At 36.2% G+C, this 12,414-nt stretch overlaps 1 protein-coding gene across 4 annotated transcripts in view; it reads left to right on the forward strand.

The window, feature by feature from the left end:
• Positions 1-12,414, forward strand: part of SH3D19 (SH3 domain containing 19) — a 133,426-nt gene that overhangs the window by 110,092 nt on the left and 10,920 nt on the right. For all 4 annotated transcript variants that reach the window (XM_015585143.2, XM_015585142.2, XM_006906265.3 and 1 more), the window contains 6 exons: positions 2,494-2,555; positions 3,605-3,869; positions 5,966-6,034; positions 6,212-6,352; positions 9,985-10,057; positions 11,021-11,151. In XM_015585143.2, the coding sequence (XP_015440629.1) occupies positions 2,494-2,555; positions 3,605-3,869; positions 5,966-6,034; positions 6,212-6,352; positions 9,985-10,057; positions 11,021-11,151 (741 nt within the window). The remainder of the gene's footprint in view (positions 1-2,493; positions 2,556-3,604; positions 3,870-5,965; positions 6,035-6,211; positions 6,353-9,984; positions 10,058-11,020; positions 11,152-12,414) is intronic.

Raw genomic sequence — 12,414 nt, forward strand, 5'->3', positions numbered from 1 at the left:
CCCGTTTCCCACCATGGGAACTTAAGGTTCCCAAAGCGCCCCCCACCCCCCAGGAAGGCTGCCTGCTGGTACAGGAGGAGGGTCAGGGGACAGTGCCCAGTGTATATAAGGAATCACAGCTAGAGCACAGAAAGCTGGCTAATGGATTCAGGACATGATGTGATACCACTTCCTGGAGAAAGAAGGGAAGAAAAATCTGCAAAGGCTGCTCAGTAATTCCAACACACAAGAGTGTAGTCATGGAAGAAATGTGTTTTTTTGAAATATAGCAAAAAAAACCTGGGAATTATTTTGAAATTGGTATATAAGAAACCATTCCAAAGTACATGGACATAAAGATGGCATCTACAGGGATAGTAGAAAAACCATCTTTGCCAGGAAGTAAAAAGCCTATCCAACAAATCAAAAGCCAGAGTTCAGGAATGTCAGAGCTAGGGAAGAAACTACAGAAAGCAAATGTGGAGCTGCTCGTTCTGTGTGGAGTACTGAATAGGAGGCAATCCCTCATCGATAGTCTCTCAAAGATGGCTGGCAGTTGAACCTGTGCAAAAACCTGAACATGGGCAAATACTAAGACAGTGCTTCTGCAGGAGCCAGTCCCCTATTCTCAGTATTCAAAGCTTGTCAGATACAGCAGTGCCTTTCAGATTTGAGTATACTGCCTTTTTTTGTCTGATCTAGAATTTGCTCAGTGTAGAAAATTGAGAAAATGGTATTTAGGATTGTTATAAAATAACACTACTTGGAGAAAACTACAGCTAGTCTTTGGTACAAGATTAGGATTATATGGTATGTATTTATTACAGTATATTATCTATAACTTTCTATGTCAGGTTTATACATCTATATATTTTTAAAATTTGCTCTTAATTATCAAGGTATCTAACAACTATAAATTTGAGAAAAGCAATAAAAGTTCCTGCCTACCTGCTAGAGTGTTTTTCTGTTTAATTTTAAATGTGTCCAAAGAAATAAATGAGTTTTTCAAGTATCATAGAAGTGTTTGTCAGGGGAAATATGAGCAGCAGTGTATTTAAAAGGCATGGATTATAGTCTGGGATATCACAGGGTTTCTGAGCTGGTGATTTGCCTCACTACATTAACTGAACTCATTAGTGAAACCAAGTTTTAAGGGCAAGCAAGCTTAATTTGTTTTTAAAAAAATGAGATTTTAAAACATTGAAACATATTTCAGTGATCACAGTTATTGGCAATTAATCATGTGGTACTTAAGGAAAAGTTATAAATATTCAGTTTGAATTAAAAACCGTGGAAGTGAATTTTAACTCATTTATAAGATAAGAAGAAGGAAACAGTCTGAATTAGCCCAGAGATTTCCAAGCTATATAGTTAGAACTCTTTTACAAAAAAAAAGGCAGTGTAATTTTAAAGGGCTGGCATTTTCCTCTCTTATGAGGTCTCGGAGAGATATTATTTTCTGGATATCAGTGTCAGGGGCTTAGAAAGTAGAAAAGGTCAAAAAAAAAAAAAAAAAAGAGGGAGATTCAATGAGAATTAGAAAAATTTTGGCGAGGACTTTTCCCAACAAAAATTGAAGTATCGCTTTGAGATCTTTTAAATTCTCATTCAACAGAAGATCTGAAAATATTTTCCATGTATTGTACCCATTTCCCAATCTTTGGGCTACAACATGTCCAGAAAAAGCTACTTAAACAGTACAATTCGAATCCCATCCCCTAGAGAAATCTTCCTGTTCATCTCCTCACTTCCAGTTTCTCTCATCTGTTAAGCTAAAACATCCCGACTTTACCTATCTTTTGTTTTTCACATTATCCCCCTATACTCTTTCCTGCAAAGCTCTTCTCAGCACATCCAGCCCCTTTGCTGTAGTGGTACAAGTCTCTGCCTTCTTGGGCCTTTTCTGTTCCTCCTCATGTGCCTTCCTTTCAGGCCATCCCTTAAGCTTCTTTTTTGTTCCTACCTTCTTCTAGTTCAAGACCACCCCACAATGTATAAAACATCCAGTGAGAGACATCTGCCTGTTCCAGGCAAAACAAACTACTCACCACTTATGTATTGAAACTTAGGAGCAGTGCATATCTTATGTATCATCATGAGATAAAACATATATATATTTTAATTCCCTACAGTGCTTGCTTAAATTGCTACTGTGTAACTTACCATGATTTAAATATCATGGTAATACCTCATAGGTCTGCTGGGTGTGTAACCATGCAGAGTAATTGGTTGGGCCATGGTCCATGATAGCAGACCCCACTTGGCCTCCTCCTCTCTGTCTTCACTTGTATTAGAACATGAACAATTTAGGTAACAATGAGTAATGAGTTAATACTGCTTAAGACTAAAAACTCTTTTCTCTAGATTTCTCTACTTTCTCTCTAACTTATTTTACTTTCTCTAACTTAGCTACATTTCCATTTACAGATCCAGCCAAAAAGTTGTCCAGAATTCGTCTTGCCAAGCTCTTGTTTCAGATTAACCTTAACTGAAAACATTCTCTGATACTTTCAGGAATCCAGCCATGCCGGTCAAACAGGAGGTTCTGTGCGAGGACCCCCAAGGCTACCACCAAGGTAAGTGTGAGAAAACTTTTAAAAAGTAAGTTAGAACAACTAACAACTCAGATTGTGCTCTCTTTTCTGTTATCAAAACTGAGTGCTGCTGGCCTTAGATCTTCTTTTAGAAGGTACATTAAACTCATGAAGTCACACAGACCACCAGCCTACAGGCTGCTTCTAACAGCAGGTGGTAGGAATCTCTGCTTCTTCTTTCCTTTAAGAATCCAGAAACTCACAGAGCACAAATATGGATCTCTATTACTTTTCCTAAAATGAACAAGACTTCTTTCTAAACCTTAAAACAACTCTGCTTCTGGAATGAACATTCTCTGCCTCTCATCTCACTACTCCCACCCCCACCCCATTATGAGAAACCAGCCTGGTTTGGGCATTTCCAAAGGGAGACAGGCTTTGTGAGCTCGGAGGTGACCTGCCCTCCTAAGTTCCAGGGTTATTTGAACAAAAAACTGTGATGCTGCCAGAAGATGTTACTATGTTGGAAATTATTTTTATCATAGCGATTAAGGAAAGTCTTTAAAAGTAATGGTTGTTCTATCCCATTTTTAAGACAGCTATCTTTATAGTAATCTAAATTAGATTGGGAATAATAATTCCTATAACATGAATGTTAGGGGAGTTTGGTGTTCCTTTTCTAATCATGTACTAAACCACATCACATATACCTGATATCTTGTTAAAAGCTTTTCATTTTTTTTATCTCAGACTTTGGTAGAAAATGCTTGGTTTCCTGAAACAGTCATGGTGTGTTTAAGAGCAAATGGGGCCTTGGAGAGCTCATGATAGTAAATGCTTGTTTGTCTTGAACTAATGAATCTCTAGTGTAAGATAAGAGGAAGCTGGAACATCATGGCATTTTCTCTAATAATATAATGTTCAATGCAGCAGCCATTTGCTCAAAAATAGCATACTCTGCATGTTTCAGTAAATTGTATTATACTAGGAGAAAGCTGTGTGTGTGTGTGTGAGAGAGAGAGAAAGAGAAAGACAAAACAGAACCTAATATTGATCAAACACTGACTCTTAGCTCCCACATTGACTTTCAGACCTGTAAATGGAAAAGTCACACCAGCTCGACAGCCTCCTCCCAAGGGGGCCCCCGAGAGACCACCTCCCCCGAGACTTTCTGCAACCAGAACATCAAATAAAAAACTGCCTTTTAATCGGTCTTCTTCTGACATAGATCTTCAGAAGAAGCAAAATAACTTGGCATCTGGACTCTCAAAAACCAAGAGTCAAGTTTTTAGAAGTCAAGATCCGGTGCTACCCCCTCGCCCTAAACCAGGACATCCTCTCTACAGGAAATACATGGTAAATTTAGCTTTCAAAAATATTCATGGTCAAGAGGTCTATCCTAAGATATATATAAGATCATATCATTATTCCTTAGAAAAAGACAACTGTGAACTTATCCCTCAACCCTCAAGAGTGCTTTAGATAAGTAAGTCGAATAAAACCTAGGTCTTTGAAACAGGGTTTCTTTATTAGGAGAATACAGGAAAAGGAAGCAATGCAAACAGGGATTAACCAAACAGAAACTCTGAAAACCTGACCCTGTAGATTAGACTGAGGGGAGTAACTCAGAGAGATTTTGTAGTTTCCATCTCTTGCCCACAGAGTAAAATTCTCAATGAAGTAGAAAGAAAGATCTTATCAAGATGGACAGTCTCCCCCCTCCCCCATTTTCCCTTTTTGTAAACTTAATTATCATGATCCGTTTAATAGTTACCAGTTAGATGTTTTCATCAATAATTGAGATAGTTTAGATACTAATTTTGTTCTCTTTGAATGTTTTTCTTATCATATGGCCTTAAACCTTTGTGTCCTTTTCCCACACTAAAAAACAGAGTTGATGTGCTCTCTCTCTACTTCAGTTGGGTTAACCTGATAAAATCTGGAACAAATAAAAATGATCAGGAGAGCAGGACTGTTTGTACTTTTTAAACAATTATATGACAGTAGCTCTTAAAAAGAACAGTGGTTAATAATTTTATATTGTACTACATTTCCAGAAATTGTTTTCACTTTAAGCCATCGAAGATTTTTAAAAGTTCTCCTAAGAGAAGAGTATATAGATAGACAAGAAAGAGGTAGTATTTATACTGATGAAAATTTTAATTGCTGTTCTTTGGGATAGGTTACTTTAAAACTAATAAATAAATAAAAATAGTAGTTGATTTGTTGAGTACTTATTATAGGCCAGGCATTGTTTGAAGCACTTTATGTATATTAAATAACTCATTTATTCCTCACACCAACCCTGTGAAGTAGGTGCTGTTATTATCTGTGTTATACAGAGGAGGAAAATAAGACACAGAGAAATTAAGTAACTTGTAATTAGGTAACTTGGAACCAAGATTTGAACACAGATCAACAGACTCTGAGCCCATGCTCTTAACCATTATGCCATACTATGAAAATAGTGTTACTTGTAAAGTCTGTACTTGTTTTGGCCATTCCATGTTAAGAGCCTCCTTTAGGGGCATCCAATTTTTGTTTGTGGTTCTTAGCATAGCTGTGTAATGTCAATAAAGCATTTGAAGAATTCATTAATAGACTCAGATAATGGCATATTAATTAGAATAGTATGTTTCATTTTGAAATAATTTCTTAAATCCCTCATTTTTTTCCATGGCCACCCTACCATTAAACTGCTAACCTAGAATCCGGGTACTTTAGAAGCCCTGGGTTCGACAGAGATGCTGGGAAGCAGCCTTACAAGGCCACACCCTTGCCCTCACTCTGCATCTTTGCTCCTCAGTGATGGAAGGGCCAAAGTAGCCCCCTTTTCCTTGTTGGAAGTAAGCTCGTATGATCACATTTCCTGGGTATGTCTATATTGTAAAGACCCCTCTGACCTGTACTCATCATCCAGAATTTACCAAGGCAGGGAACAGAGTCCCCTGACCAGGGTAGGGTACAGATGTAAAAATCATTCTAAGACCAGACAGAGCTAAGTGGACCAGGAAGTGACTGGAGTTAGGCGGTGAAATGGGTTTAAGTAGATGCTTGATATCAGAGAGACCCTGAAGAATGAGATTCAAGGCAAATGGAAGCAGTCACAGAGGATGTGCCAGCCATTGAGAGCCCTGAATTAAAAGTGGGCCTTGAGACACCAAGGTACTTGGTGGACCTTGTCCTATGGAACTTCCTGGTTCCGAGTGTCAAAGAGAACTTTAGGCCACATTCAGCCACTGTGGTCCTGTGGTCTCAACTGCACATCCCCAGGGACTGTTAGTATCCATGAGAAATGGCAGGCTCCACTAGATCTAGAGCATGAGGAAGCCAGGTAGAGAGTTTGCTGGAGAAGTTACACTTTAGGCACACATGACAGATCCCCAAATAACCAGCACTTTATGAGGAGGTTATTTGATTGTGAATAATCCTTTTATTGGTTTATATTTAAGCTGTCTGTATCTCATGGAATTTCCAATGAAGACATTGTCTCGCAAAACCCCAAAGAATTCTCTCATAAGGTAAAGTAAAGCTTTTCCTTTACTGATAAATGTAAAACAAAACAAAACAAAACACTGGCCTCTGTTACTGCTTTACACATTATTAAATGCTTTAGGCTCCAAAGATTAAAATGTGGAAAAAGCAATAATGTGTTATTAAATAATAATTGCTTCAGAGAGTTGTATTGTACCTTACAGCATGGAGATGTACTTATGATGCTGAAGGAGGCGGAAAATAATTTCTTGAAATGCCAAAAAGTTGAAGACACGGGCAGAGTTCACCTGTCTCAGGTGAAGATCATCACGCCACTAGATGAACATCTTAGAAGCATACCAAATGTAAGGAGTTAATGCTGTACAGCCCTCATATCTCCCATGACAGCAAATTTCATAGAACTATTAATTATATTTCATCCTCAAGGCTTTTATTAGCATGCTTATTTTAACTAGAGTGAAAATTACGTTGCATTTTATTTCCTTTTAAGAATAAATTACTTCTAAGAGACTTGCCACTAATCACCTTGTTACACAGTGACTACCTTGTATTTTGCCTTCTTCATATCATGCTGACTTACAGCAACTAGAGCACTCAGTCATTAATTTTCAACTGTGAGAACCATTTATTTTTTAAATGATGTAAAGGTGTTTACTAAAGTGCCAGAGATTAGTTTCCTAGAAGAATGGATAATTATTTTAAAGGAGGACCTATAAATGTTGACTCTAACATAAAAAGCACTTCCCTCTAAGATTTAAGCTTAGTGTAAACTTCATTTCTCTGATTATAGCTCATAAAATAATGAAATGAAATGTAATCCAACAACCTGAATTGACAATTTAGGCCTAACAAATTTGTGGAGCCTGAGAGAATACAGTGAAGGTCATTTGTTTAGCCAGAAAAATGCCCTTGAACAATGTACAGAAGTATATTTTTAAAAGAACTTCTTAAATTACTCAGTTAAATTTTTACTATCTGTTGGTTAATACAGCAAACATTCAAAATAATACCCACCAGTCATTTAATCCAAGTAAAGTATTTGGTTCACCATTCATCCTAGTTTTCATAATCTAGTTAAATTCTTTCTTCTTAGAAAGCGGCTTATCTTTTGAAGTTTGCTGAGAAAATGAAAATTTATATATTGGAGAGCAGAGAAGATACGTGTTAAGCTAGTTGCAGCTGGGATACAGAAAATTCTTAGTTTAGTTCAAATGGGGAAAGCTCTTTTAGCCGCATTTTCTCTTGTTTTAATACAGCATTATTCATCTGTCACTGCTGTCCTTCCTTTCTCAGAACACACTGACGGGTAACCATGGGAGTTGGACTGCTTTTCTGTATGAAAAATGAAGCTTAAAAACTTAGAAATTATTCTTTTCTAATGCCAAAGTTTTTTTTTCCCCCACTTTAAACATGACTTTACTCATCTTGAACCATAGACTTGCAGAGTTGGCCTCTGATGGCCAACTACTGATGATCCTAAAATGAAGCTTCCTTTAGGCTAGCATTACATATTTTAGAAAAATAAAAATTACCTAATCGAAAGTCTAGTTTTAAGTAAAGATTTCTGAAAATATGTTATACTTTTCTTTACCTTAGTAAATAGAAAATATTGAACATTATCAATTGAGGTTGAATCTGCATATCATACGAAGAGTGGCAAGGTATCACCTGGTTGCAAGTACAGATTTGGGTTTCAGGGAGCTGGATTTCACTTCCCCTTCCGTACCACCTTAGGTAGTTACTTAACCTCTCTAAACTTTATCTTTTTAATGTGAAATAGGTATAGTAATTTCTCACAGAGTTGTTTTTAGAATTGATCTATTGCATGATTCCATTTATATAAATGTCCAGAATAGGTAAATTCAGAAAGTAGAAAGTGGTTGCCTTCACTTGAGGGTGAGGGAGGGGGTGATAAATGGGGGATGACTGCTAATGGATAGGGGGTTTCTTGGAGAGGGAGTGATAAAACAAGTTCTAAACTTAGATGGACGTGATGGTTGCACAATTCTGTGAGTATAATAAAACTACATGTACTTTAAATGGGTGAATTTTGTGTTATGTGAATTATATCTCAAAGATACTTAAAAATTAAATGAGCTAGTCAGTACATGTAAGGTATTTAACACAGTGAGTAGCATCTAGTGAGTGACTAATATTAGCTATTCTTATTACTCATTTGTATTAGTAATTTGAGTCATACTAGGAAGAGCTTTGAAATGTATTAGATTTACTTACCAGAGATCCATCCTAATGATGTGGTCTGAGTTGTACTGACCCCTTGTGGCCAAGCCTGTTTAGCCTTTTCTTCTTGCTCTTCACCTGCCAGGCCAGACTGATGAGCAGCATTGCCAGGGTTACCCATGCACTGAAGGCAGAGAAGCTAATTGGGAAGCATAAGTTATCATCCCACCTCTTATACCCTCCCAGGCTTGGTTATGTTTAGATTGTCAGTCCATTTTCAGATTCATGTTTGTGTTTGGTGTGAGGTAGGCCTCTGACTTCATTTTTTTCCCCAAATGGATAACCATCTAGCCTAACACCATTTATTGAATAGTCATTCCTTTTTCCACAGATTTAAGTCAGAAAGAAATGAAAACCATACATATGTACATATAACAAATTATATAAATAATAATTTTTTAAAGCTCCCTCAGACTTAAAATATTTCAGTTCCTTTCCATAATCCCTGAAATTCCTACGATGCTCCTTTATTTAGGGAAAAGCACTGAGCAGCCCCTAAGAAAATGTCAGTGTTACCTTGGTAAACTAATATAGTAAACTGCCATTAGCCGTTACTATCTTGACCTAAATTGGTATTTCAGTTTACCTAGCTTGAGAGAATGCAGCATGCCTCCACAGGTGCATTTTGGCTGAAAGAACAGGTGAGATTCAGAAAAGATCTGAGCAGAAGTGTTGCAGGGTGGAAGTGGAGATGGTCGATCATTACCCACAGGGCATTCTGATCAACACGACACATCATGGCTGGTGGGGAGGGGGGCGGCGGGCGGACAAATAGAAGTGTGAGGATATCCCTAAGGGGGCGAGAATCACTGAAGGAGGTGAAGAGACCAGAAGGAGCACAAAAATCTGCCTTTGTTTATTTCATAGGTTTGCCAGTGTTGAAGAGTTTAAAATTGTAACTCCAAATACTATCTTTCAGTCAGATTTTATGATAATGATGATGTAGATTAGCCTGTCTGTTTATATAAAGAAACTAAGAATACCATCTGCTTGTTAATAAGAAAGGGTTACTCTTCAGCTTTACCCTCTCTCCTCTAACCAATCTATGGCAGTTGGCTAGATGGGTAGAGGATATTGAATTCTCTTTGCTAATTTACTTAGAATGCTGTTGAATCTGAATACCATTCAGATTAAATATAAAATCCAGGCCAGGCATAGGAGATAGAGAAAGTTGGCTTTTAAATTAGCGAAAACACTCAGTTAAGTGGTAGTAAATGAAATAAATTTTACATTTTGTGAATTATACTTTTGTGGAAGTCATTAGCTCTTTTCATTATGAAAGGTAAGAACATAAATTATAGAACTTTCTCCTTTTCCCATCTTAATAAAGACACAACTTTTAAGACTGTCTTCCTAAGATTAGTCCTGATCACAATTTTAGGAAAAAGCTACCCTTGAAAGGTGAAAGAGGTAAAAAACTACTACTTCAGGGTAAAATAGGTACGGTTAAAAAAAAAAAAAAAAAAGGTTAAGTGATTTCCTTTTGTTTTACTCTCTTGGTTAAAAAAAATGCTGGAAGATATTATAATTGAGAGTTATTTCTGTCCTCCCTTGGCAAGGACACATGCCTTTTCAACTTGATAATGATTCTCTTATTCAGCTCAACTGTGTCGTTTGCATCTTGTACTCATAATGTCAAGAGGACTCTAATGAGAAAAAAAAATTGGTCTCAGAGTGAATGTAAATCTAGCATCCATCCTGCACACTTTATTCACAGCCCTGTTTTCTCCCTAAGGATCCAAGCCACGCTCTGAAGGCTGTTGACAGTAGTGTGCCTCATGCTGTCGTTCTTCATGATTTTCTAGCAGGTAAGGACACAAATAATAAAGTAGTAGAGCCTGTAGGATCCGGGAGCAGGCATGCTCCATAGGTTAATCTCTCAAGGACAGCCTTCATTCTCTGTGCAACAGAGTCCTGGACTGGAGAAATGGTCAATTACCCAGCCTTCAAGGAATGGTGGATTGTACCCAGTCATTCCAGAAAGCTTAGCTGCATACCCTTGCTTTTGAAACTCATGAGAGAGCGGGGTGAGGGTTTTCTCTTACAAATGAACAAATAGCAAATTACCTACTAGTTGCAAATTTTTAACTCTTTCAAAACAGTGAGTACCAATTAACTGTAGTGTAATTAATTCTAATTTAATAAATGAAGATTTTTTTTCCTAAGAATTGTAAAACCTATACCTATAGCTCAGCTATTATGAAATGAAAAGGTAAATTTTTTATAATTAATTTTTAAATACCTTTTATATCCAAGGCTACTACAAATAAACTTCCGATTTATTTATATAACCTCATTTTTATATACTTGGTAAATTGATTTTTATTTTAGTGAGTAAATTTATTTCCTAAAGAGCTGTAGTATTCCCTTAGTTGATATTTTGAGTTTGAAATGATTTTTAAGCATGATCGAGAATAATGAGAATATTATACCACATCTGTAAAACTCTTTGTTCAATACGTATTCAGCAAAAGGTTTATTTTGGCACAGTAGATAGCATTGACCAGCACAATGTTTGTTTGTTTGCTTGTTTGTTTGTTTGTTTATTTTTAACCATTTCACATGAATCAGTGCATTGCAGATGTATCTAATTTGATATTAAAAGGGGAAACTCATAACAGCAATATCAAAAAAAAAAAAGATATGTGTTCTCAGAATCAGTAGAACATACTACCTCGGCGGACAGAACTAAATGCTACTTTATGCTTGCTTTAATCAAATCTGCAACCAGAATAATTTTAATCATACATAACTCTAATTTAATGTTACAGAGCAAGTCGATGATTTGAACCTCACTTCAGGAGAAATTGTTTATCTTCTGGAAAAAATAGATACTGATTGGTACCGAGGAAAATGCAGAAAGCAGACTGGCATATTTCCTGCCAACTATGTCAAAGTGCTTGTAAGTGGGTCATGCCTATTTACATTGATCATATGTTCAGTGGATTCTTTGTAACTTACAGTTTGGAAAAAATAACCAGAAGCCTAGATTCTTGAAGTCTAGTTCTCTCTTTCATTGATTCATTTGTGTTTGGAAAACAAAAAAATAAAGGTTTGTTCAACTAGATAATGGTTACTTATAATTATATTATGAGGTATTAGAACTTAATTCCTAAGTGCTATCTGAAATCTTAAGGTGAAAAAACACTGCAGGTCAACTGGTGACTCAGCTGTTATTGGAAGGTTGGTAAGCACTTAAGGATATATGTTAATTCTTTGAAACATTTAGTAAACAAGACTCAAATGCTACTAGACTGTCCTGAAGGAATGTTCTCTGAGATTATGTACCATTTCTTTTCGAAGTATGTTTTATTTTTGGTTTCTTTCATTCTTTCCGTTCTTATTTTCATCTTTAAAAAAATAGATTTAGGAACACTAAAGTACTTTCATTGGAAGTAGTGGTCCATTAATGGTTTTTCACATAATTTTAAATCTGATTAGGGAAAAATTATATTAAATTGTCAGAATTTTATACACCCTCACAGCATAACTCGTAAAAGCAGACATGTATGGTCGAGCCCTAAGTGCTAAGCCCAGGTAGCTGAAACATGGGGATAAAATCAGACCGCCACTTTATATATCAGTAGGAGGAGTATGACTCTGTCTCTGCTATAACTTATTGATACTGGAAAATATCAATAAAGCTAGCTTAAATAGCTGAGTATTAACAGCTATTTGTGGAGGAGGGGAGCAAATAATTTGTTATTACATCAGAAATTCAGAAAACAGATATAACCGAGAACCTGTAGTTTTCAAGTATAAATAAGTTTGATTCTCTTGAATTACAAAATGTGGGCCTTAAAAATTGTCCAGTATATATATAATATTATATATTATAATATATTATATATATATTCTTTGGAGAAATCCAACCACATTCTCTAAATTAATATTAAGAATAATGTTAGTTTTAGTACTCTTCCTCAGTTTTTCTTCTGCACAATGTAGAAGTACTTTAAAAATCACGGTTGCCACACTGAAATCAATTACACTAAATCTGCCACATTATCAATGTATTATTTCTGAGCCTAGCAGTTTAAACAATTGTTTTAAAACTTCAAGCCTTTAGAATTCATCAAGAAGGGCACTGATTTATTTAATATAAACCTCAAAGCCTTCAGTAGTTTCCAGACTGAATGTATATGGTCAAATATTTTATTATAAC

The sequence above is a fragment of the Pteropus alecto genome, unplaced genomic scaffold, assembly GCF_000325575.1.
Source record: "Pteropus alecto unplaced genomic scaffold, ASM32557v1 scaffold50, whole genome shotgun sequence".
Lineage (NCBI taxonomy): Eukaryota > Metazoa > Chordata > Mammalia > Chiroptera > Pteropodidae > Pteropus > Pteropus alecto.